The 24,026-nt window shown below is 43.9% G+C and overlaps 2 protein-coding genes and 1 long non-coding RNA gene across 3 annotated transcripts in view; 1 reads left to right on the top strand and 2 right to left on the bottom strand.

The window, feature by feature from the left end:
* R3HCC1 (R3H domain and coiled-coil containing 1) overlaps positions 1 to 24,026 on the bottom strand; it is a gene marked incomplete at its 5' end in the record, with an annotated part of 426,543 nt that overhangs the window by 48,082 nt on the left and 354,435 nt on the right. The gene's annotated exons all lie outside the window — the stretch shown is intronic.
* Positions 1,844 to 23,668, bottom strand: CHMP7 (charged multivesicular body protein 7). Its single transcript, XM_083713677.1, has 10 exons — positions 22,735 to 23,668; positions 19,239 to 19,413; positions 16,836 to 17,021; positions 15,336 to 15,469; positions 11,708 to 11,756; positions 10,534 to 10,653; positions 9,025 to 9,123; positions 8,332 to 8,392; positions 6,695 to 6,880; positions 1,844 to 5,602 (listed from the first exon to the last, which is right to left on the bottom strand). The coding sequence occupies exons 1-10, from the start codon at positions 23,022 to 23,024 to the stop codon at positions 5,538 to 5,540; spliced, it is 1,365 nt and encodes a 454-aa protein (XP_083569803.1). The 5' UTR covers positions 23,025 to 23,668; the 3' UTR covers positions 1,844 to 5,537.
* On the top strand, positions 14,943 to 21,375 carry LOC310832249. The gene is made up of 3 exons (XR_014558198.1): positions 14,943 to 17,454; positions 17,690 to 19,681; positions 21,361 to 21,375. It is a non-coding gene; the product is annotated as an uncharacterized lncRNA (long non-coding RNA).

Below are 24,026 nucleotides of genomic sequence, written 5' to 3'. Positions count from 1 at the left end.
TTCCAAAGGAAAGAGCAGTCCTCCAATGACAACCCACACAGCCTCCCCCATGCATGAAAACAGCCTCTCAGCCAGACCTCTTTTCAGCTGCAAAACTGTACATCTTCCTTCCCAGTGACCTGAACGAGTGACTAGATTCTTTAAAGTGAGAACAAGGTGATTTGGTTCTGGAATGCAGGTTACTTTGCAGACAAAACAAAGAATGTTGAAGAACTGAACCCAGCTGTGTGCACGATCTCTCTGTAACAGGTATACCAACTTGGGCATCTTGCAATGATGTTATGCCAAAGGCTTGAAACAAGAAGACCAAACCATTTGAAAAGTTTTTTTTTTCTTTTAAAAAAAGAAAGCTGCTACATCTACCTTTAATATACAGGGATGGCACATCAAAGGCTGTAGTTTAGGAAAGCTGTGAAAGCTGCCCTACAGGCGTCCTTCCCTCTGGTGTGCAGACGCTGTGCCCACAATCCTCTCTGATCAAGCAGGTCTTAAGCACAATGAAACACCCACAGAAACATGTGTAGGAGAGATTACAGTGAATTGAGTGTCTAGAGTACAGGCAATAATGCCTCTGTCATACTGGGGAGGAATGTGCATCCAGCCACAGATTTCCTTTGAAATCCGGGGGGGGGGGGGTCAAAACACCATTTTCACATCCAACAATAAAAGGTAACAACTGCTGGTTAAATTGGAGTTTGACTAAAGCACAATTATAGATCCATTTCCGGAGACGTTTTTGCCAACAGCAGACAAGATCTTTTTAAAAAAGAAAATGGCAAAAGGGCACATGGTTTCCAATTTAACCAGCTTTGGACAAGAGAGCTCATGGATAGTCAATCTCAGGCTAGAAATAAAGACAAAGACAAATGTGCAAGGAGTGAAAGGAGTACTGGAGCAGGGGGAACTGGCTTCAACTCTTTGCTCAGTAGTGGGTGTCCTTGCGCTGGTCACTTATCTTTTAAGCCTCTTAGTTTATTTGGATTATTGCAAGGATAACATGGTGGTGATGTTAGATAGTATGCAAATGTTTATTATTATCATCATATCCTTGCAATAACGCAAAGTCAGTAAGAGAGGCTAAAAGGTTCAGTGCACTTTGCATGCATTCTCTGGTTGTCATCCTTACAAGATTCTTATGTAAAGTACACTAGCCTTATGCCCATATTACAGAGTCTGGGGCAGGGCTGGCTGAGAGAGAGGGACAGCTTGCCATGAACTCTCTAGAGGAGGGATGGGGAACTTGAGGCCCTCAAACTTTTGTTGAACTACAACTCCCACCATCCCTCACTAGTCTCACCTGGATGGGCTGATGGAGCTCTCAAGGTTGTAAAAAACAACGCCAAGCAGTGTCTGCAAAGGGCTCATGCCCCCAAGGGGCAGCAAAGCTGTGAACTCTTGGACTACTGATACTGCCCACTCAATCACTAAGTCACATTTCCTTCCTCATACATTCCTTACTGACCCCTCACCCATCAGGGCTTCCCATGTATTGTTCTTATCCTTCCCATTTGTTTCTTAGTTGAAATATATTCTCCCAAAAAGTTCAAATTCACACAACACACATGCCAATTAGCTCAGTTGCTAAAGCATGAGACTCAATCTCAAGGTTGTGGGTTCGAACTCCACATTGGGCAAAAGATCTGTGGTCCCTCTAAACTCCACTATTCTATGGTTCCAGTTAGCTACAAAGAAAATTAAAATGTTTGCATACATTTGGAGAATGAAGCTGGAGATATTTTGGTACAGAATTTGAGAGTACAAGCAAACACAAAGTTCTAATCTCTGTGTGGTTGCATAACTACAATGCAGTACACTTTACATTTCACCCACGACCAGGACACTATTTAAATTTGCAGTTTCTTTAATCTCTCTCTCACGTCCAACAGAACTGCCTTCTCTACAAATTGCCCACTTTTAAACAATTGAGACTTTAGATTTCCTTTCTCTTCATTCATCTTGATTACATTCCCGCTTGGTGCCGGAGCATGAAAATTACAAGCCACTTCTAGAAAGGAACAAGCTGTTCAATATTGACTGTTGAATGCCTCTTCCAGCCCTCTGAGCAGCAATATTTTAGATACAGACACATTAGGGACACATACAATAAAACCTCCACTTCTTGCATGTTGTACAGATTAGAGGGAGAAGCAGGACCTGGTTCTGAAAGCAGCAGAAAAACAGTACTGATCCCAATGATCTAGGATTTGAAGTGAGGCATGGAAAGTAATTATTCCTTTAAATTGCTATGAGGACTACAGAATAGAGCTGTTTACAATGCATTTGGAACTCAAATCCTCTTAAAACTATTGCCTATTGACAGGGCTGTGCATGAATGTATGCCATTTTGTTGTGGTGGGCAAATAATTCAGCATTCTTGGAATCTGTTTTTTGTTTTCATTGTTTTAAACGGTGTTTAAAAGGGTCCAGGCACTGACACCTTACAAGTCTCACAAGGCAGAAACCTGGCTGAATTGGATTTCTAGAAGTTGGCAACAGGACTTCAGTATCCTTCCTCCTCCTCCGAGTAGCAAAAAAGTAACTATTACACATAGAGAGACTGCAGAATTGTGTGAATTTGCTTAATTCGGTCACATAATTCAACTCCCCACCTGAAAGTAGAATTTGGATTGCCGAGGCACAGAATTGTGGTTTGTTTTTAAGGACAGTGCACAAAAGGATAGCTTTGTATGTTTACGCACTAGCCCAGCAGCAAGAGGCAACCAGGGTTTCCATGCAGGTGAATGAGGGGGTCTGCAGAGGTTTATTGCTTCAATGAGAATTCACTGGGCTTCCTTGGTTCCAAACTGGCATTGCAGGTCAACCTCGCAGCAAGCCTAATGAAATTGCTAAAAAGATTGGGTACCTATTATTTTCCATTTATCCAAACTAGGCTGGGATAGTGCTCCAGGGGAGGACTAAAGCTGCCACAGAGTACTAAAAAGGCAGGCAGAGGCAAATGAGATGTGACCTTTGACATATTTTTGACATTGCAAATCTCATTCTTATTTCACAGTGGCCAGTGCGGGGGGGGGGGGGGGGAGCTGGACTGAGACTGTGGTATGGGTGGGGGTTAACCCTTTGCTCTTGCCACCGTCCCAATCAAAAACTACACCCCCACACACCCCTGCTCCAAGCTTACTATTTGCAATGGAAGGAATTTATGCTTTCCTTCCACTGCAAACAGCAGGTTGCAAGAGAGGAGACACAATTCCAATCAGGTCAACAAGTGCAGGAGCAAAGGGTTAATAAAATCTCTCACCCCCACTATGACCCCATTTCAGTTCAGAGGTCCCCACTTCAGCTATCTGTGAAAGAGAAGCTATGCAATGCTGAACTACGGACCACACATCACATTTAGTTCAGCTCTAGAAACCAGGAATGCTGTCAGCTTTCTTTTCAGCACACCTGAACCCAGACATTTCTGTGATTCACAGCAAGACTCAACATTCCTATAGCTGGCATTTCCACAATTTTGAGGCACCATTTTTTCCTTTAGTTTTGTACAAAAAAATCAAGCTACATTTGTAATGAGGATCACTGTCCAAAAGTAGCAAAGGAAAAAGCACACTGTATGAAATTAAAGTGTAAATAGCAACTCCAGCTAGAGGCAACAGAGAAGATCTCATTACGAGACAAGAAAAGGTTTAGATGCATCATGGAATCCAATATACTGATTGTTCAAAGGGCTGCGTTCTCCAAGCCCTGTTCATTATATCTAAATGGACAGTGTTTCAAATAAACAAAACCATGAAGGGAGAATAATATGCAAAGTGAAGCATGTTAAACAACAATAGAGAGGAACTGAAGACTTTCCTCCCCTTTATTACATCATTGGTTATTTTAAAGATTGATTACCTTTCCCCCCTCTCTTAACTGTTTTTCTAACAAATGATTATGGCATTAAAATTATTCAGTGCAACTCCCATTTGCCATCTGCCTTCAGAAAAAGTGTCTTGAGGGAATCAGCAAAGTATTGATTCTAGCACAGCACACTGAGGAGACAAGGCCAGCTGTTTCTCCCACCTCCAATTTAGGCAGATCTCTTCCTTGAAAAAAACATTTTGCTTCACTTTTCCTGAATCACAGCTCACTCAGCAGCAAACACCATCCAGACCATTGTGCTTTAGAGTGTATACTCAGTCTTGGAATAGGCTGCAAGTTTACCAACAGCCACTACTGACCCACAGTTTCTCATTATATAAAAGGTTCCCACCACCTGTGTGCTTCATGCAGCGCACTGACACACAAGCAAAGTGCCACTTTTCCCTTTTGCAGTTAATGTGGCTAGAAAACAACTTCCATCCAGGAAAAGTGCAGGCCTGTCTCATAGCGCTGCATCCAATGCTAGTCCTACATACGACGAACTCCGGTTGATTCACTCCAATGGCTCTACTCAGAATATAATTTACTTTGTAAAAGGTGTTCTGCAGAGGGCAAGAACTGCATTTCCCCCCAGATGAATAAAAGTCATCTCAATAGGCTAACTGGCACTTGCCCACTAGCTTTTCCATCCTGCATTCCATCAACATTTTTTTGTGTTAAAAGGAAACAGCAACTCTCCCCAAGAAATACATCAGATGCAGAGATATCAAACCAAAGCTCTGCCATTTTTAAAGGTCTTCCAACATACATGATTGAATAGCCTCCCAGAAGATATGAAGCCATCATCTGTAAATTTCTGGCTAAAAAGCTCACCCTAAATCTCTCAGAAGTATTAAAGCGAGCATTCCACCAAAGCAGAAGTTAAATGTTACTTGCTCTTCCTACAAATAAACTGAAAAGTACTTTCTTAAACATCAAAAGATTATAATCGTCAAGCAGCAACAAAAAGCCCTAAACCCCTACATTTTAGAATTCTTTGCAGGTCCCATTTAAGGCTACACTACTATTGTTGAAAAAGGGTTACGTGGCATTTTGTGCTTGCAGATACTACCCCCTTGTGGAAACAGCAACAAAAAGTCTCCTACAATAAAACTGTCACACATCTATGTTGTCCACATCGTGCAAACACAGATAAGGAAGAACAGAAAGACCATCAACATGTGTGTGTGTGTGTGCCTGTTGCCCAGCGAGAGCTACCAGAGTCAGTATCTTTCTCATGTGCAGCAAGTGTTTTGCACAGACACACAGAACAGCTGGATGCCAGGAATGCTGTGATCCTATTGCATTTCTGATTCTCCCCAAAGCTGGCACAACTAGCTTCAGTTTCACGTAGTGGAAAGAGGGCCTTCAGAGTGTCGTGTGACAAGTTAAAATCTCAGCAGGAGTGTCAACTTGCCAGGGAAGGGCAACCATGACTGGCAACACAGGTGAACATGTCAACTGGAGACACTGTAGTTTGGCACTGAAAAGACAACAGCAACAGCAGTTGGGATCTGCTTGAAAGATGATGGATTGTCATGGCAGGTACATCCTGTCTCTTACAAAAGTGCCATCGAGCAAGGAGGGGACATAAGCCCACATTCCACAAGTTACTTTTGTAGTTACGATCACCAAAATTTAAGACATCATCATAGCACGAAGGTGGTATTGAGTCATTAGAGATGCAGTTCCAGAGCTCCTTTGGGCTCAGAGGCCTTTGAGTCAGTCTTTAGTGCCAATCCTGTAAATGATGCAAAAAGGAAGACGGTCAAACACACTTGCAACAGCGGCAGAAGCAAATTTAAGTATGCATAACAACATGCCTACACTCAATTAAAATTTTACATTGTTAAGCTTGTGGGGAAGAGGCCTGTCTTTTTTATTATTTTGTAAAGCACCATTTCCACTGACAATTACATAAATAACAAAGTATATGCATACCCCCTGCTAAACAGCTCTTGCTCCTTAGTTGGATATAAGAGATTTTCAAAGCTAGAAAGCAGGAAGGTCTGCCCCTATGAATCTATGGCAATAGGCCACATCTACTACACACCCAAGTCTTTGGGTAGGCCTCCCACCTGTGGCCAGGGAATGCCTGGCCTGCTAGCCTTCATGCACCTTTGCATCCAAGCTCAGATTTAAATCCTAAAAAGGGCAACAGAGAAGCAGCCATTTTTATTCTCAGAGGGTAAATGAGATGACTGTGTAGCACAAGGAGCTTTAGGAGTTGGAAGGACACTACCAGAGCAGCTAGAGAGAGGTGTGGAACTGAACAAGATTCAGGTCCTTTTAATTATCCTCTAGAAAAAGAATTCTGTACTGGCATGCAATCAACTTAGCTAAGAAGCCCAGAGTAACACACTTGGGAAGAAAGAGAGCATAAGCCTGCAGGGAGCCTGCTGGTGGGATCTCTACAAGTTTTGGCCTCGTTTGCATGCCACAATAGTTCACCACAAACATGCTGACTGTGCCACCTTTGCTTTTCCCCACTAGGCTGAAGGGAAAGCAAACGACAATCCCTGGTTGTGCATCATGTCCAAACCAGGGACTGTGGTTTGTTTTGCTCAAACAAATCACTTTCAGTAAGCAAAGAATAAATCATGGCTACAGATTGTAGCTTGTTAGCAAAAACAGACCACAACCTCCAGTTCGGACATAATGCAATGCCAGAAATTGTGGCTTCTTTCTTCCATGCATTAATGCTTGGAATAAATGCATTAATTAAGAAGCCAAGTAGCACATTCATGGTTGTCAATTAGCTATAGTTTACTGGGATTTGCAAACTGGGTCTTCAAGACATTAGATTCTGGAAAACAATATAACAGAAACATACCTCCAACTGAATGAGTGAGCTTTTCCAACTCTGCTTCAAGCTCAGCATCTGAGATGCTAGGAAGCACTACGGACGTAGGAAACAGTGGCTTCTGTGGAACGGAAGGCAGGTCCAGAAGATCTTTTGAGGAGTCCAGGAGAAGAGTGTCCAGCTCCTTTTCCAGTTCCTCGGCATCAGCTTCTGATACTGAAGAACAAATGCATTCCAGTGTGACATACAGCTTGGGCTGCTGATGAATTTACTCAGAATGAAGTCCCACAGAGTACAACAGTGCCTATTCCCTACTAACTGCACATAGGATTGGAAGACATGCTCAACAAGAGAGATCAGCTCCAGGACACATAGCTGTAAGATGCACTATAACCTTCTTAAGATCTGTAAGAAGGGCAAGAGCTTGAAGAAGGTTCTCTTATTCTGCTCAGCCCTACTGAGAATGCGCTCTCGTTGTTTTTCCTAACAAAAAAATCGTCAAATAGTGGCAATATATTACAGTTGGGAATGGGACCCACCTCACTCATGCCTTTTACAGACAACAAGAGGCACTATGTCAGCCTGTCCCTCAGGCAAGTATGCGGTGGGTGGCAAGTTGGGTAAGGGATGCTTCCCCACCTCCAAGCCTCAGCTACTGTGGCGGCTCAGCTCCTTTCTCAAAGTTTTCTTTCTGCTCGCAAAACTGATCCTCGCCACCACTATGGCGAAAGGACGAAGCCCTCAAGGCTTCCTTCTGTGTGTGCAGGGGGGAGAAAATGTGTCTGTGCATTTCCCATTCAAGCCCAGGTCTGCTGCACCAGCACAAGCTACAAGTGGGTCACCTCAACTCACTGTCAGGCAGCACCAGGCTGGCTGCGAGCACCTTGTTGGGGGAGGCAGGCGGGCAGCAAGACACGACCCCAGCCTGAGGAGGCATGGATGCATGTCCTGCCACTGCTCCATGGCTCTGCTTGGCAACAGCAGCAGTGCTGCATGAAGACGCTTTGATGGTCAAGTGGCAGCCAGCACCTCCGTCCTGCCTGCTGCCAGCTTCCTCCGCCCTTGTCCTGAGCCTTGGCAGAGACACTCCCACTCGCTTCAGCCCACTCCAGTGGGGACAGTGCTGCCCAGCCCACTCAAGGACAGCCCTGGTGGCCTGGTACTCCGCTGCCACGTGCCGCTCTTTGAAACCAAATCCACCGTCACCACCACCTTTTCTCCAAGTGCTCTCCTCAGGTGCACAAAAAGGAAGGAGCCTCAGCGCTTGTGCAGAGTGCATGCTGACAAGGGAAGGGTTTGCACCACTGGAGTGCTTCTCCCATCTGAAGGGTTACTCTGTGCTCACCATAACCTGTCAGCAGTTGGTCCTAGATGCCCCAAGTGCAGAGTAGGGACAGACTCTCGCTGGTGGGGCTCCCCAAACATTTTCCTCAATCCTGTGATGTAGGATTGCTTCTGCTCACAGGTTAGAGGGCGCAATACTTGCCTTGCCTAGGGCACTGGCAACCTATGTTAGGCCACTGTCCTCCAGATATTTTGGACTACAATTCCCACCATGCAGACCAGCACCACCATTTGAGGAAGATTCTGTTCAAATGTCTGAATATGAGGTTGTAAGGTAGAAAACCTAACAACAAGGGTTTGGAGGCTTAAGAGTTTGGACTCACCTAAGCCATTGATTCCAACTCCTGCTAAGGTTTGCGCTACTTCATCCTGGGTGTCACAAAGCTGAAAAAAGCAGCAGATACTGCCATTTATTACACTTTTAATCCACCTTCCAAGGAGCTCAGTCGGCGCACATCAAATCCTTCATTTTAATCCCACAATGATCCTGCAAGGCAGGCTAAGCTAGACCATAGTGATTTGTCCACAATTCAGCAAGCTTCATGGGTGAGCAAGGATTTGAACCTGGCTCTCCCTAGCTGAGTACAACACTCTAGTTCAGGGCTAGGGAACGTTTTTCAAGCCTGAGGGACACATCACCTCATGGGCAACCTTCCAATGACTACAGTCTAGTCACAAACAGTTCAGAGGGTTCTACATTTACATCTCTCCATTATTGCAGTTCCAAGGACAGATTCCAAAATAACTGCAGGACGATGTGCAGCAGAGCCAGTGAGGGGTGTAGATCGAGGAGAGTCTGAAGGGCCAGACAGAGGACTGGAGGGAGATCATTGGCCCCTGCTCTAACCACTACATCACCCTGGCATCTGAAATAAAGCCTGCTAAGAGGGGTTAAGCAAAGGCAGATATAGAAAAAACCACTTAATGGAAAGCTAAGAAGCAACCTGCAGCACGAATGTGATTCTCATTTAACTAACACTTGTATAGAGATTATTTGTTTTTCCTCTTTATAGTACCTCTTGAATCTGATCCACCAGGTTCTCTGCCTTTTCCACGGTGACATCTTTCATGGATAACTTCAGAGCTCCAACTCCAGCCTGGTAAGCATTAAATACCTTATTGGGAGGAAAGAGAATAGCCTGTTATTTTACAAGTATTTTCAGTAATCTGTTGCAGTTCTTCACCTTTTTAAATAGCCTATTTATTTATTTATTTATTTATTTATTTATTTGTAAGTAAGTAAGTAAGTAAGTAAGTAAGTCTGTGGTTAGGGAGTGTCTTGTTTTAATTTCATGTTAGCTGCTCAGGGAGCCTTTTGGGCTGAAGAACAGGATATAAATGCTCTAAATAAATAATAAATAATACTGATTCTGGCAGGCATTCTACCTCAATATATGATTTTTAAAATGGCTTCAGCTGGATTTACTTTGTCTGGAGGCCGCTTTAGGCCTGAGGGAAAAGTAGATGAGGGAGTTACGGTTGTAATCTCAACTGAAATATTTTGCAAGCCATCTGCTTGGGACAGTGAACTTTTGCAGAGGAGCCACTTTCAGGACGTCTTACTTTCTTCAACATTTTTCTGAAAGACTCAGGAGTTTCAGTGCACCCAGTTCTTTCTTCTTCAGGATTCTCCACCAAGCTTACTCCCTATCCTGTCTCCCACAGGTACTTTCACTACAAATTGTGGCCTCCACATCTGCTTCTTTTTCCTATCTTCACATGTGTCCGTATTTCAGAAGCCACTCACTGGTCCGCCCTGCCATAGGCCTGATTGGGCCTAGACTGAGGCTTAGTATGCAAAGTGAGCCCAGTGAGAGAGCAGGTTAGCATGCCTTCCAAGCTGTGCTTTATAAACACAATTCCATTTCCTTTTACGCTTTGCATGCTTCTGCTTGGTTAGAATTAATCAGCTAATTCTCCCAGATCAAGAAAATGTTTATCATTACTGAGCAATTCCTCACTGATGATGTGTATGTACATCAATAAATACTATGTGAGTTTAAGTTACTGGGTAAATCTGCCAAGAAGTACTACTGCCAATGTCTAAAGTTTATAATTTATAAAGCTTCTAGAATGAAACACATGTCTACTGAGGCATCTTGCTAACAGCAGTGACACACAACAACAGGCAAACGGGGATCAACCGGCCATAGACGTGCCAAAGCCAATGCATGCTCTGTGTCAGGAAGAGAAGCAGAGAGATAGAAAGGAAGAAATATTTGAGTACAGGAAATACCATGTGATGCCTTCTAGATGCTGCTAGAGTACAGTTCCCATCAGGCCTGACTATCTGTCATGCTGACTTGGACTGTAATACCTGGACAGTAGTACCACATTGGCTACCTCCATTATAGCCGCAAGAGGTAAGAAGTTTGTGAACAAGCCCCAGACTGATAAATCAGTCAAAACTGCAGTGGAAAGAATGTGTATTTCCAACATAAAGCAGATCTTCAAGCAGAAATCTTAGACAGAAGAATTAAACAGAGCAAAGCGGAGCTGATGGCGAGACATCAGTAAAGAAATACCATCTGATCTGTCTGAGAGGCGTAGATCCGGTCCAGGATGCCTTGTACTACGTCCAGCTTGGAGTGAAGTTCTGCAATACGTCTTTCTGTTCTTCGTTTTGATTTCAAAGACCTAAGTGCCTAAGAACATAAAGGCAAAGTTTTGATGAACCATCAAGAGCAGCCTGAAATGGCTCCCTATTTAAAAGAGTCATCTCAGTGCAGGAGAACATGCACAGTGGTTGTCTTCCCCTCAAAGCTTATCCAGCTAAGTGAATGAATGTCCTTAAGACTGCATTTGTCTGCTTGCTGCTGGGAGAGAGGGAGACGTAATTGCCCCTGTTGCTGTGGTTTTTTAAGGTAAATGTGCATTTCAGTGCTGGAGAGTGAAATGCACAGCATTTAGCAAGTTACAGAGAAAAGTCCTGAAACTGTCAGCTTCTGCTATAGATGCAGGGGAAAGTACCTTGTTGGTACAATTTACTTTGTGTGTATGTTTCTTCTGAAGTGCCTAAGTGGTACAAGTAAGGCAGGATTGTTTCTCAAAGCAAAAAAAAGGAAGAGGGTTTTGTTTATTTCAACACTATCATTGAATGGTAACAATTATTCTTGTCACCAAAAATATTCAACAGGTAAAGTAATAGTTCTATTAGCTAAAGAAAGAAGAGACTGTGCTCTGAACACCCAAGAAAGCACAACAATTTTATAAACGAAGCAGTACCTTGACAGAAGACACATTAGACCTCATACTACAAAATGAGCTAATTTATGCCCATGAAAAGGTTCTTGTGCTGCAGTAAGATGCCCTTCGACCTCAACAAGAGGCTTGACAAGTGCTAAACCAGGGGTCAGCAAACCTTTTCAGCAGGGGGCCAGTCCACTATCCCTCAGACCTTGTTGGGGGCCGGACTATATTTTGAGGGGGGGAAATGAACGAATTCCTATGCCCCACAAATAACCCAGAGATGCATTTTAAATAAAAGCACACATTCTACTCATGTAAAAACACGCTGATTCCCAGACTGTCCGCAGGCCAGATTTAGAAGGCAATTGGGTTGGATCTGGCCCCCAGGCCTTAGTTTGCCCACCCATGTGCTAAACACACGAAAACACATGACCTTTGAAGCAGGTTGGCTTTGGACGTACACATCCCACACAACTTTTGGTTGCCTAGTTAAGAAAACTCAGGACTTACCAGCTGCTTTTTCCCAGCTCTACATGCACTCCGGGCCTCCTCTTTACATCTATAAAAGCAAAGTGTAAGCAGCTCAGTTTCTTATTTATTACGTATTAGGTGGTCATTCTTAGACTGATGGGAGATTGTAGCACCACACATGTGGTGCATCTCAGTATCACTACTGAAGCATTTGTAGATCTGCTCCGCTCATATTTTTTGTACCCTTTTATAAAGAAGCTTTATAAAAACAAGGTCATGATTTACCAAATGCCTTAACTCATAGAATCATAGAATCATAAAGCTGGAAGAGACCACAAGGGCCATCGAGTCCAACCCCCTGCCAAGCAGGAAACACCATCAGAGCACTCCTGACATATGGTTGTCAAGCCTCTGCTTAAAGACCTCCAAAGAAGGAGGCTCCACCACACTCCTTGGCAGCAAATTCCACTGTCGAACAGCTCTTATTGTCAGGAAGTTCTTCCTAATGTTTAGGTGGAATCTTCTTTCTCGTAGTTTGGAACCATTGCTCCATGTCCGCTTCTCTGGAGCAGCAGAAAACCCTCCTCTATGTGACATCCTTTTATATATTTGAACATGGCTATCATATCACCCCTTAACCTCCTCTTCTCCAGGCTAAACATGCCCAGCTCCCTTAGCCGTTCCTCATAAGGCATCGTTTCCAGGCCTTTGACCATTTTGGTTGCCCTCCTCTGGACACGTTCCAGTTTGTCAGTGTCCTTCTTGAACTGTGGTGCCCAGAACTGGACACAGTACTCCAGGTGAGGTCTGACCAGAGCAGAATACAGTGGCACTATTACTTCCCTTGATCTAGATGCTATACTCCTATTGATGCAGCCCAGAATTGCATTGGCTTTTTTAGCTGCCGCATCACACTGTTGGCTCATGTCAAGTTTGTGGTCAACCAAGACTCCTAGATCCTTTTCACATGTACTGCTCTCAAGCCAGGTGTCACCCATCTTGTATTTGTGCCTCTCATTTTTTTTGCCCAAGTGCAATACTTTACATTTCTCCCTGTTAAAATTCATCTTGTTTGTTTTGGCCCAGTTCTCTAATCTGTCAAGGTCGTTTTGAAGTGTGATCCTGTCCTCTGGGGTGTTAGCCACCCCTCCCAGTTTGGCGTCATCTGCAAATTTGATCAGGATGCCCTTGAGTCCATCATCCAAGTCGTTGATAAAGATGTTGAATAAGACCGGGCCCAAGACAGAACCCTGTGGCACCCCACTAGTCACTCTTCTCCAGGATGAAGAGGAACCATTGATGAGCACCCTTTGGGTTCGGTCGGTCAGCCAGTTACAAATCCACTGAGTGGTAGAATAGTCAACCGTAGTTCAAATCCACTGAGTGGTAGCATAGTTAACTGTAGTTCAGCAGTGAAGATGCCCCTTGCCTGAACATGCACAAGTTCCTGGATGCAGAGACTGCCAAAGGGGGAGATGAATAGAACCCAATATGGCAAAGGCAACGCTAAATGCCTCATCTATTGTTGGTGTCATGCAGCGGCTGCTGGATGAACAGCTGACAAAATTAAGAGCTGAGATGCATTGAACATTCAAAGAGATTGGTTCAGAGATGCATCAGACTAAAGAACACACAGGACCTGTGGAAAAAGAGATGGATTCTCTTCTGATGGAATATGAGAAGGTAAAGGCAAAATGGAAAACAGCAGATGATGAATTGAAAGATGTTGTGATGCCGGAAGAAATGAATGGATTTATGAATATGGACATGAAGAGAGAACCAAAGATGGCAAAGATGGAACTGAGAGAGAAAGGGCCATGTGCACAAATTGAAGTGAATAAAGCTCTTGACAATTGGTTTCAATGAAAAATGGGAAAAGTAGAAGGATTTTTCCTTTTTCCTTTAAGTTAAGAGTAAGCATGGTCAACAGGAAATGGGACTGAAATATATGGAACTGAGTACAGTCATACCTCGGGTTGAATGTGCTTCGGGATGAGCGTGTTCAAATTGCGCTCCGCGGCAACCCGGAAGTAATGGAGCGCGTTACTTCCGGGTTTCGCCGCTTGCGCATGCGCAGGTGCTCAAAATGACATCATGTGCATGCGCAGAAGCGCCGAAACGTGACCCGTGCACATGCAGACACGGGTTATGTTTGCTTCTAGATGCGAATGGGACTCCGGAACGGATCCCGTTCGCATCTAGAAGTACCACTGTACAAAGCAATGAAGACACAACAAGCAAATAAATATGGACTATTATGCTTTTTAGATTTCTCAGAACTGTTGGGGAGAAATTCATCATACTGGATTGGAGGACTATTTAAGACATTTAATTATAATAATTGAAGAGCTACTTTTTGACTTTTGAGTAGGAAAAGGTGAATTTGAGATGAACAGGATGGAAGATTGAAAAAACAACACCTAGCAGATTGAGAAACAGCTGTATAATACAATTAGATTGTGATCCTGGAGTGCATACTTTGAATAACTGTCATATACCCAATTGCCCAGCTTTTTCTTTTCTTTTCTTTTCTTTTCTTTTGTTTTCTTTTCTTCTTTTCTTTTCTTTCTATGATCTCCAATTCTTGTTTTTCTTTGGTTAATTCTATCTACATTTACGCTTTGCTTTTTGAAGATCCATTTTGGATTACAGTGGTACCCCGCAAAACGAACGCCTCGGAAGACGAAAAACTCGCTAGACAAAGGAGTTTTTGGTTTTCTTAGCCGCTTCGCAAGACGCATTTCCCTATGGGCTTGCTTCGCAAAACGAAGCTTGCCCCGCAAGCTCCGGGGATAGTGGGGAAGCGCAGCACGTCTTCCCCGCTGTCCCCGGACCTCTTTTGAAGCAAGGGGTGGTGGGGAGAAGATCACTTCTCCCCGTTGCCAGCCCCGCAATCTCCGGGGACAGAGGGGAAGGCGCGCACGCCTTCCCCTCTGTCCCCGGACCCCTTTTGAACCAAGGGGCAGCAACGAGGAGAAGCGATCTTCTCCCCTCCTCCCCTTGCTTCAAAAGAGGGGACAGAGGAGATTGCGGGGCAGGCAACGGGGAGAAGCAATCTTCTCCCCGCTGCCCCTTGCTTTAAAACAGGTCCGGGGACAGAGGGGAAGGCGCGCGGCGCTTCCCCTCTGTCCCCGGACGGTCTCCATAGGAACGCATTGATTGATTTTCAATGCATTCCTATGGGAAACCGTGCTTCGCAAGACGAAAAACTCGCAAGAAGAAAAAACTTGCGGAACGAATTAATTTCGTCTTGCGAGGCACCACTGTAATAAAGATACACACAGGAAGGTGGTGGGCGGAAGATGAGGGGCCTTGTGTGAAGAGCAGGGTAGAGAGGCTGGAGAAAGAAGGAGAAGCATGCAGGTGAGAGCTGGGAGGGTTCACTCTTCTGTGTGTGGATAAAGGGTTAAGATATGATTCTGATAGAGGGCTTTGTATTCACTTTCTCTTTTTTTCCTTTTCTTTCTTCTTCTTTATATTCTTATTCTTCCTTTTTTCTTATCTCTTTTCTCTAGATTAGTTTGGCTTTTATTGTATTTTATGTGGAAAACTTTTAATAAAAATTGATTAAAAGATGCCCCTTGCCTGAAGGACCACAGCTCAGCAATGCATGAGTTGTGACATAACTGACAGCTTTAAGGATGTAAAGGACACACACCCATATTACCTCTCTGCTTCTTGTGCCAGGGACTCCACTTTCTGAGACAGCAGCTGTTCACTTTGCATGAGCTGATAAACCCCAATGTCAACATCATTCACTGGAGATACTTTGGTATGAAGACCTCGAGCAAATTTCATTATCTGAAAGAGAATTTCATGATGACATAAGATCTCATCCCATCATCTTAAGGTCCAATTGTCTCTTATTTCCCAGGGAGACTTTCTGCTTTCCAGTATACATCCCTATTTTTGTATTTTAGAGATACTTTATTAGAGCTGCTGGACTTCTTCAGGTTTCAACATCTTTTTCCCTGGTTGACAGAAATTAAAATTTGAGCTGTGAGGTGGATGCATCTTATCTCTAATGTAAATATATAAAAGCACAGGCATGATGTAGTGCTCAAGCTGCCATTCCACACACACCTTATTTGAATATGTTGCTAACAAATTATAGGACATGGGTCAGCAAACTTTTTCAGCAGGAGGCCAGTCCACTGTCCCTCAGACCTTGTGGGGAGCTGGACTGTATTTTGAAAGGGAAAAAAAATTAACAAATTCCTATTCCCCACAAATAACCTGAGGTGCATTTTAAATAAAAGCACACATTCTACTCATGTAAAAACACCAGGCAGGCCCCACAAATAACCCAGAGATGCATTTTAAATAAAAGGACACATTCTACTCATGTAAAAACATGGTGATTCCTGGACCGTCCACGGGCGATTGGGCCGGATCTAGCCCCCGGGACTTAGTTTGCCTACCCATGTTATGAGGTAACATGTGTTTTTTCTAGCCTATATTTAACCAAAAGAACAAACATCCTCTTGGTATCTAAAGTGGGAAGTCTACTGAAGAGTAAGTGATGAATACAGCCGTCAGAGAAGACATTTCAGCAACATAGATTTGGGGTATCAATGATTTTTGCACCAACGCTGTTATAAGCATGTCTCTATCTTCATTTGTGAAACACTGAATATCTTCATTTGTGAAACACTGAACTATTATGTTCACTCCATACGTCATAGCCAAAAAAGTTCAAATTCCCACAACCTCAGAATTATTTGGAGGAAGTGGGATGACAGTATATTACAGATGAGGATATGACCAACCCTTCTCTTGCCCAGAAGCCCATGTTTCCCTTTTTAATTATGAAATGACAAATTCATCTTAATGCTGCCTTATCTCACTTAAATGCTGCAGATATCTTCATTGCCACTTTGGGTTTTCATTTTAGAGGGGGAACCTTTTGCTGAATGAGTGAGCACAGGGCACATGGAAGACTGGCTTTATTTGGCCTAACTTATTTCCATTTAGACACGGCACAACTCCCAGAAATGCAACTCACATTTTAACTCTTTATTACAGTTGCCATATATCCTCTTTTTTCCAGGACATGTCTTCTTTTTCATTGGTATGTAAAATGAGTCTTATCATAGCAATCCGTAGTTAAAATTAGAAGTCGGCAAATGTGTCCTCTTTCTTGCTCTTCAAAATATGAAAACCCTACCTTATTGCCGTTCTGCTCCAGCACCGTGACCCTTTTTTCCTTCTGCAGCTGCAGCAGCACCAGACAGAACGTCCTTTCGTCTGAACAAATGCTAGTGCACAGGGAACGCAGCTCTGACAGGCCAACCACAGGGTGTGAAGAAAGTGTGGAATTCTGGTAGAGATGATACACTTCTTCTGCCTTTTCCTAAAAAAAATAACCATTTGCAGTGAACTCTTTATTCCCTACCTCTGTTGTGGGTACCATGAACAAACTAAACCAGAATTGCTTAATATCCTAACCTGACTCAGAAATGGCAAGGCATTGCTACGGATGACATTCAAACCTCATTCACAATACAGTACAGAGCACACCACAGTTTAGATCAGTGGTTTTTACTGTTCAGCTACAGACTAGATTTGAGTATCATTAGATAATCGGTAGCTCACCTGTTTCTGGTCTTTAGCTTGCAGCAAATAAACAGTTAGTATAAGTCAGCACACATGTCTAATTAAGGTATGCAGTTAAAGAACAACTACGGGCAGCACAGGGAAAGACCAGAAGCAAGGCCACTCTGCTAAGCGGCCAGCTCACTTTGGCTACTTTCTCCAAATTGTTTCTATTCAAGCTGGCAATTAAAGTGGTACCTCAGGTTAAGAATTTAGTTCGTTCCGGAGGTCTGTTCTTAACCTGAAACTGTTCTTAACCTGAAGCACCACTTTAGCTAATGGGGCCTCCTGCTGCCGCTTCACGATTTCTGTTCTCATCCTAAAGCAAAGTTCTTAACCCAGGATAATATTTCTGGGTTAGCGGAGTCTGTAACCTGAAACGTATGTAACCTGAAGCATATGTAACCTAAGGTACCATTGTATAAGAACCTTTTAACTATAAAAACGAGTGGCTGAGTTCACCTGTTTACATCTTCATCCCTTTCCCCTACTGTATCATGTCTTTTAGATTGAAAGCCTGAGAGCAGGGACTATCTTGTTTACTACTAAGCTAAAAAACAACAACAAAAAAAACAACAACCTGGGAGAGTTTTTTCAGCAGAACAATATAAAAATGCTTTTTAAAAATAGTATTAATCTTCACTCTGCTACTCCCTAAGATTACCTTCATCTTTAAGGTTTCTGGGTGTGAAGAGCAAAGGAGAAACTTTTAAATATTAAAGCAGAGATACAATAACACTTGAGGGTCGTAGGGTGAGAAGGAGAACTGCTAATCTGGTCAGATTTCTCTGCTTCCTCAAATATATAATGGAACATGTTTATGGAAGTGAGCTGGCCTACAGCTCTTCCTTCCCTTTCTGAAGGATTCCTACTGATTCCCAGTCAGAATATGATCACAAATTGCAATGCAATAATTCTATTCAATAATTCTATTCTATTCTCAACCTACATGGGTGAGAAAATAGGCTTCTTTCAAAAATTAATTACTTGAATATTTAAGCAAGATGATACTGAATGGGAAAGATATATGCTGTTCTTAGTGCAGCGCAGTGCAGAGTTAAAGCCGCAGTGATTGGCTGGGTTACTGTAAATTACACTTGACTGAAGACATCCTGGAATTATGGAAAGCGCCACGCCAAACTATATTTACATGGTTCAAGTTGCTCCACAGGGAGCAGATATCTGAACTTAAAACTAAACAAGAAATACATTAAGGTATAAAGATGGTAGAGAGCTCTGAAAAAGCGTGAGAAGAATTTGCAGTACACATTCATTAAATATCCATGTTCCTGGTAATCCACAACAGCTCTATGAACTGTCGGGTATGTCTGCATGAGGGATCCTCTGAGTGATTTCCTGAACATACAGTGGTACCTTGGTTGTCGAACATAATTCATTCCGGAAGACCGTTCAACCTTCGAAACGTTTGACAACCGAGGCGCAAAGGGCACCTCAATGGAGAAAAAAGGAAAAAACACAGCAGAAGCCATTCAACTTCTAAGGCGCGTTCAGAAACGGAAGCAATTACTTCCGGGTTTTCGGCATTCAGGTTCTGAAACATTTGGTTTTCAAGACGCTCGAAAACCAAGGTAACACTGTATATCAAAACAACTACAGTGCTACAGGGTTACATATGCTTCAGGTTACAGACTCCGCTAACCCAGAAATATTACCTCGGTTTAAGAACTTTGCTTCAGGATGAGAACAGAAATTGTGCTTCGGCAGCGCGGCAGCAGCGGGAGGCCCCATTAGCTAAAGTGGTGCTTCAGGTTAAGAACAGTTTCAGGTTAAGAACGGACCTCTGGAACGAATTAAGTACTTAACCCGAGGTACCACTGTACAGGTCTCTTCAGCTACAGGTCTCTTCAAGTGTTTCCCAAACACTCAACAATATTTTTTATCATTGCATAACAGAAACCATCAGCTCTCCCCAACATCCTCATGATATGTGATCGCCAAGCATCAGAAAGCCTACCTGAAGTAACTCCACATAGATCAGAATTTCCTCCTCCTCTGGCACTTTGCTGTCACCTAATACACTAGACAGGGTCCACTTCAGTGGCTTCAGAATAAAGACCCCGACGCCCCAGGAGATCCAGCTGCTGTCTACGCTGGTCATGAAGTCAGATTCCCTCTGCAACTTGCCACGTCTGAAGGAAGAGCAATATATAAACTCTGTAAGTTTCAGCAAAGCCAAAGGGAATACTTATCTAAATTGACAAAAATCAGCCTTCTGTGACTGCCATGCTACTGCTGTCTTGTACTGAAGAAGTATGGGTATGATAAATGCAGAGGATACTGTAAAGCAGTAGTCTTCAAGATGGGCAACAGCAGCACTATCACTATGCAAATATAACGTAATAGTAATAATAAGGAATGGGTCTCCAGGTACATGTTTGGATTAAAGGTGGGCTCCAGGTCTTTAAAAAGTGAGACTACCACTGTAAAAGGTTGATACGGGGTGAGTCCTTTAAAAGAGGCCCCGTGGATACAGAGTACACATGTTCCATGGGGCCTCTTTTAAAAGACTCACCCTGTACTATAGGGACTTCGGAGTTAAGTATAGGTCTGCAGTACATATGCCATCGGAAAAGTGCTAAATATACTGAAACTGTGTTGCTGTGGGGGCTGGAAAAACTAATATCAGGTATTTAACAGTTGGAACAATGGAACTTGTTTACATTTTATTAGAATAATGAAATGGAGGAACAGAAACCCTTTAACTTTAACTTTTAACAGACTATGCATTTTATTCTTTCACATCGAAGAAGGTTGAGACATTACACCTATCAACCTATAGTCAATTAGGTTATTATTTATTGAGTAAATTATTTAAAACAATTTATGTATACAAATAATGTATGCAATATTAACATGAGTATCTTACTTTACTTCCTGATATTTGTAATTTACCTTTGAATTATCAAAATGTAAGAACAACAAGTGGGAACAAATGCAGGAAGCAATAAGGGACAAAATATCAGGGTCACAAGAGAATACTGGGCATGCCCCCATTGCACCCGCAAAGAAAGATGAGGAGGAAATTGAGTGCATGGGGATTTAAGTTTAGTGCTGTAAAATAAGGTTGAACTTTAAAATAACAGCAGAACTTTTTTTGACAGAGCAGGTTAGTATACTAAAAGCAATCTCAATGCAGAGTTTGTTTCATCACGTTATTATTGGAAATGGCTGAAAAGAAGTAATGCGGAACAGAACATTTTCCAGTGCTTTATTTTCCCCACAGAAAATTTCCCATTTCATAAGCTCATTGGAAACAATTAATAGATGCCAACTCCAAACGTTAGGCAAACATGGGAGTCCAAGTTTTCAACTTGTAAAATAAACATGCTAAGACAGATCACTCTCCAGGACAGGGTGGGGAACTGGATCTGGCTGGCATGTTGGAATGTTATCTCCCCTTCCCCACCCCCACAGACAACTCTGACAGCGGAGGTGCAATGCTTTGAAGCTCTGACAAACAGCTGATTGTCAGGGCTTCGTAAAATTACAGAATTGTAGAGTTGGAAGGGACCCCAAGGGTCATCTAGTCCAATCCCCTGCAATGCAGGAAGCACAGCTAAAGCATCCATGACAGATAGCCATCCAAGCTCTGCTTAAAAACCTCCAAGGAAGGAGATCCCACAACCTCCTTAGGGAGTCCATTCCACTGTCAAACAGCTCATACTGTCAGAAGTTCTTCCTGATATTTAGTCGGAATCTCCTTTCTTGTCTTGAAGCCATTGGTTTGAGCCCGATATTTGAAGATGGTTATCTTACCTCCTCTCAGACACCTTTTTCCAAGCTAAACATACCCAGCTCCTTCAACCGGTCCTCATAAGACCTTCAAAGCACAGCACAAAGCTCCCTGCAGGCATGTTCAACCAGCTGATTGTCAGGGCTAGTAGAGAGCCTCCCAACACACTACTCACAGAATTTCGCTAGCGCCACTGGGCTGGTGTGCGTGGCTTAGCCAGAATAGCCTAGTGGGCCAAATGGGGAGCCCTGGTGAGACCATGAGCCAGAGGTTCCCTACTGGCTATCTAAAACCTGAGAAAAAAATTGTGGTAGCCCCGTAATATATGGAAGGTATCACACAGGTGACTTCTGGTGCCAGATGTAAACAAAGCTCAGAACAGTTTGGGACCAGGATATTATAGCTTCCTAAATATGCTGAGTTTTGATATGTTTGTTAATTACTTTGTTTTCTTAAAAATATATATATTGTAAAATGTTTTGCAATGGCTGGCCCTAAAAGAATGGGAAAGTAAGTAAGTAAGTAAATAAATAAATAAATGTTATGCCACCTTAAAGCCTTATAGTTGCCCTTAAAATAGTTGTAGGGTGTTGAGAGCTACTGGGGACCCTGTAGGGGGGGCAGAGCTGAGTTATCCACAACCTCTCCTTTCACTTGTTTAGCCAACATGTTATGTGCATTCCCTACCTGGGGAAATTTTTATGCAAAGGTCACTCAAATGCATACAAGATCAGCACACCAGCCTCCAGAAGAGTAGCAGTGGCAGGAAAACAAGAATGTTAAAGACCAGTAATAATAATAATAAGATAATGATGTTAAAGACCAGTAAAATTCTTATATGGCCAGAAATCTTTACTAATTTTATTCACAACAGCAGAGTTAATTTTATTTATTAACCACATTCTTTAGGCAAAGGACTCCCTAAGTACCTTACAGAAGAACAAAAAAGCAAGAGAGAACTGAATATCAGTATCATTTGACACAGATCTAGTTACAGGTAGGTAGCCGTGTTGGTCTGCCGTAGTCAAAACAAAACGAAGAAGTGTGCATGCACAAGAAAGCTCATACCAGTAACAAACTTAGTTGGTCTCTAAGGTGCTACTGGAAGGAATTTTTTTATTTTATTTGACACAAAGTTGAGCTGAACAGAGTTGCTAGCTGTCAACATAAATATTTTGGTTGACATCAATATGCAGTCATGCCTTGATGGATGTTTAAATAGAACTGAACTAATAGTTTACTAGATCACATATTATGGTCCTTTTGCCAGCAGGTGAAGCTTTTCTTGTTCCAACAAGCTTTTGGGAACTGACTGCTTTTAATGAAACAGCTGGTGCTGTGCTGTTTTTATTGTACTTATCTGTATATTTTAAGAGCTTAGATAGATACATAGAGAGCTATAGCTATTGATAGTTTTAATCATGTTATTTAATGATTGTGGGATTTCCCCCATCTTCTTTAGCTGTTGTTTTTATCTGCCAACCGCCTTGAGTCCCTGTCAAGGGAAAAGTCAGGGTGTAAACAGACAACAACAACAAGTGTTCTCTTGCCCCTTCTTTCTTCGCCCTCCCCCAGCACCCCCTCGCCCAGCAGGGCAAGAACTTCCCTCTGCACGCGCTCAGAGGCACAGCTGCAGACTGGAAGGAGGCTAAGCGAGGGGGGCCGAGGAGAGAGAGAGAGAGAGAGGAGCCCCCCCCCCGCCGCCGCCGGGCGGTACCTGAGCAGCTCTCGCAGGACGGTGCCCAGGCCCAGGGGGACGCTGCCCCGCCGCTCGAAGGCCTGCTGCAGCTCCCGCAGGCAGGTCCGGACGCCTCCGCGGCGCCGCCCCCACTTCAGCACCAGCTCGCTCCAGAAGAGCATCTTGCTGTCCCACTCGGTGGCGTTGACCTCCCGGCTCTGCTTGAAGGCCGAGAACAGGAAAGCCATGCGCTCTTCGTCCGTCTCCCACTCCGGGGGCAGCTCGCCCTCCGCGGCCGGCGCAACCGGCGCCTCCTCCAGCGAAGACATCTAGGCGAGCCCCCGGCTTCGGGCGCGGCCTACCTCCTCTCGCTTGGCCAAGCGTTTCCTTGTCGGTGGGACGGCGCATGCGCCTTTCCACCCCGTCCGGCATGCGCACAGAGGGGCGAGGCGCTTGGCGGGAATCCAAGGGCGGAGAAAAGAAAAGGCTAGAGGCGCCACGCGGGGCGGGAGGTGGGAGCCTCCGGGTAGCAGGAAATAATAAAACCCATCACGGGGGCGGGGAATTCTCCCTCTAAGAGTGAGCGCTGGAAGAGAGCGATCACGGGCCTTTTTCCGGGGGGGGGGGAGGAAGCGGGAGATGCTTGAAAGGGGCGAAAACTGCCCTCTCGGCGGCACTCCCCGTCATCCCTTCGGGCTGCAGATACGAAAAACCTCAAGGCAAAGACAGATCCGGGCGTAACTTGCACGTGCGAACTGTGTCTGCGCGGTTTTCCACGTGGCGCAGCGCCAAGGGGCTGCGACTGCGCGGCTCACAACAACAACCCAGCAGGGTAGTCCCCCTCGAGGCAGAGGGGAGTTGAGATCCTTGGCCAATAATAATAATTTTTTAAAAACTCATACGACGTTTGCAGGTTACGACAGAAAGCCCAGCCACTGAAGAAGCCTTGTTTTCTGCAGCCGTCCAAGCTAAAGACGCGCCTCTTCAGCTGCAGATGATGCCATAAATTTGGATGCCGCTCTTCATCCGAAGATACAAACCCCCCCGACACAATTCTAGGACCCGCCTTGTTTTTTGTGATTGCGAATTGTTTTGCACTGTGCTGAGACCTTAGGGTGAAGCGCGGGTAGTACAGTAAATGATTAACTGAATCAGCGCGCCCCGGGTTTGATCCTGCACCCACCCACCTGGGAGCAAAGTCCCTTTGGATCTACAGGGTCATGTATTTCTGAGCAATCATAAAAAAGTAAGACTTTTTAAAAGTTAGCCGGAATAATAATTCCTGCCTTTACTGCTACATGTTGTGTATGTGTGGGGGTGTGAGCAACACA

This window comes from Podarcis gaigeae (genome assembly GCF_964106915.1).
Source record: "Podarcis gaigeae genome assembly, chromosome: 15".
Lineage (NCBI taxonomy): Eukaryota > Metazoa > Chordata > Lepidosauria > Squamata > Lacertidae > Podarcis > Podarcis gaigeae.
The sequence above is the reverse complement of the archived record's forward strand: the minus strand, read 5'-3'. Positions and strand labels throughout refer to the sequence as shown.

What these genes read in the sequence shown, in the direction of transcription:
- CHMP7 (XM_083713677.1), bottom strand. Translation starts at nt 23,024, where the DNA reads ATGTCTTCGCTGGAGGAGGCGCCGGTTGCGCCGGCCGCGGAGGGCGAG. An exon ending in TGGAGCAGAACGGCAATAAG is followed by an intron (nt 15,470 to 16,835) that starts GTAGGGTTTTCA and finishes ATTCTCTTTCAG; the next exon opens with ATAATGAAATTTGCTCGAGG. An exon ending in GCTCACTCATTCAGTTGGAG is followed by an intron (nt 5,603 to 6,694) that starts GTATGTTTCTGT and finishes CATCATTTACAG; the next exon opens with GATTGGCACTAAAGACTGAC.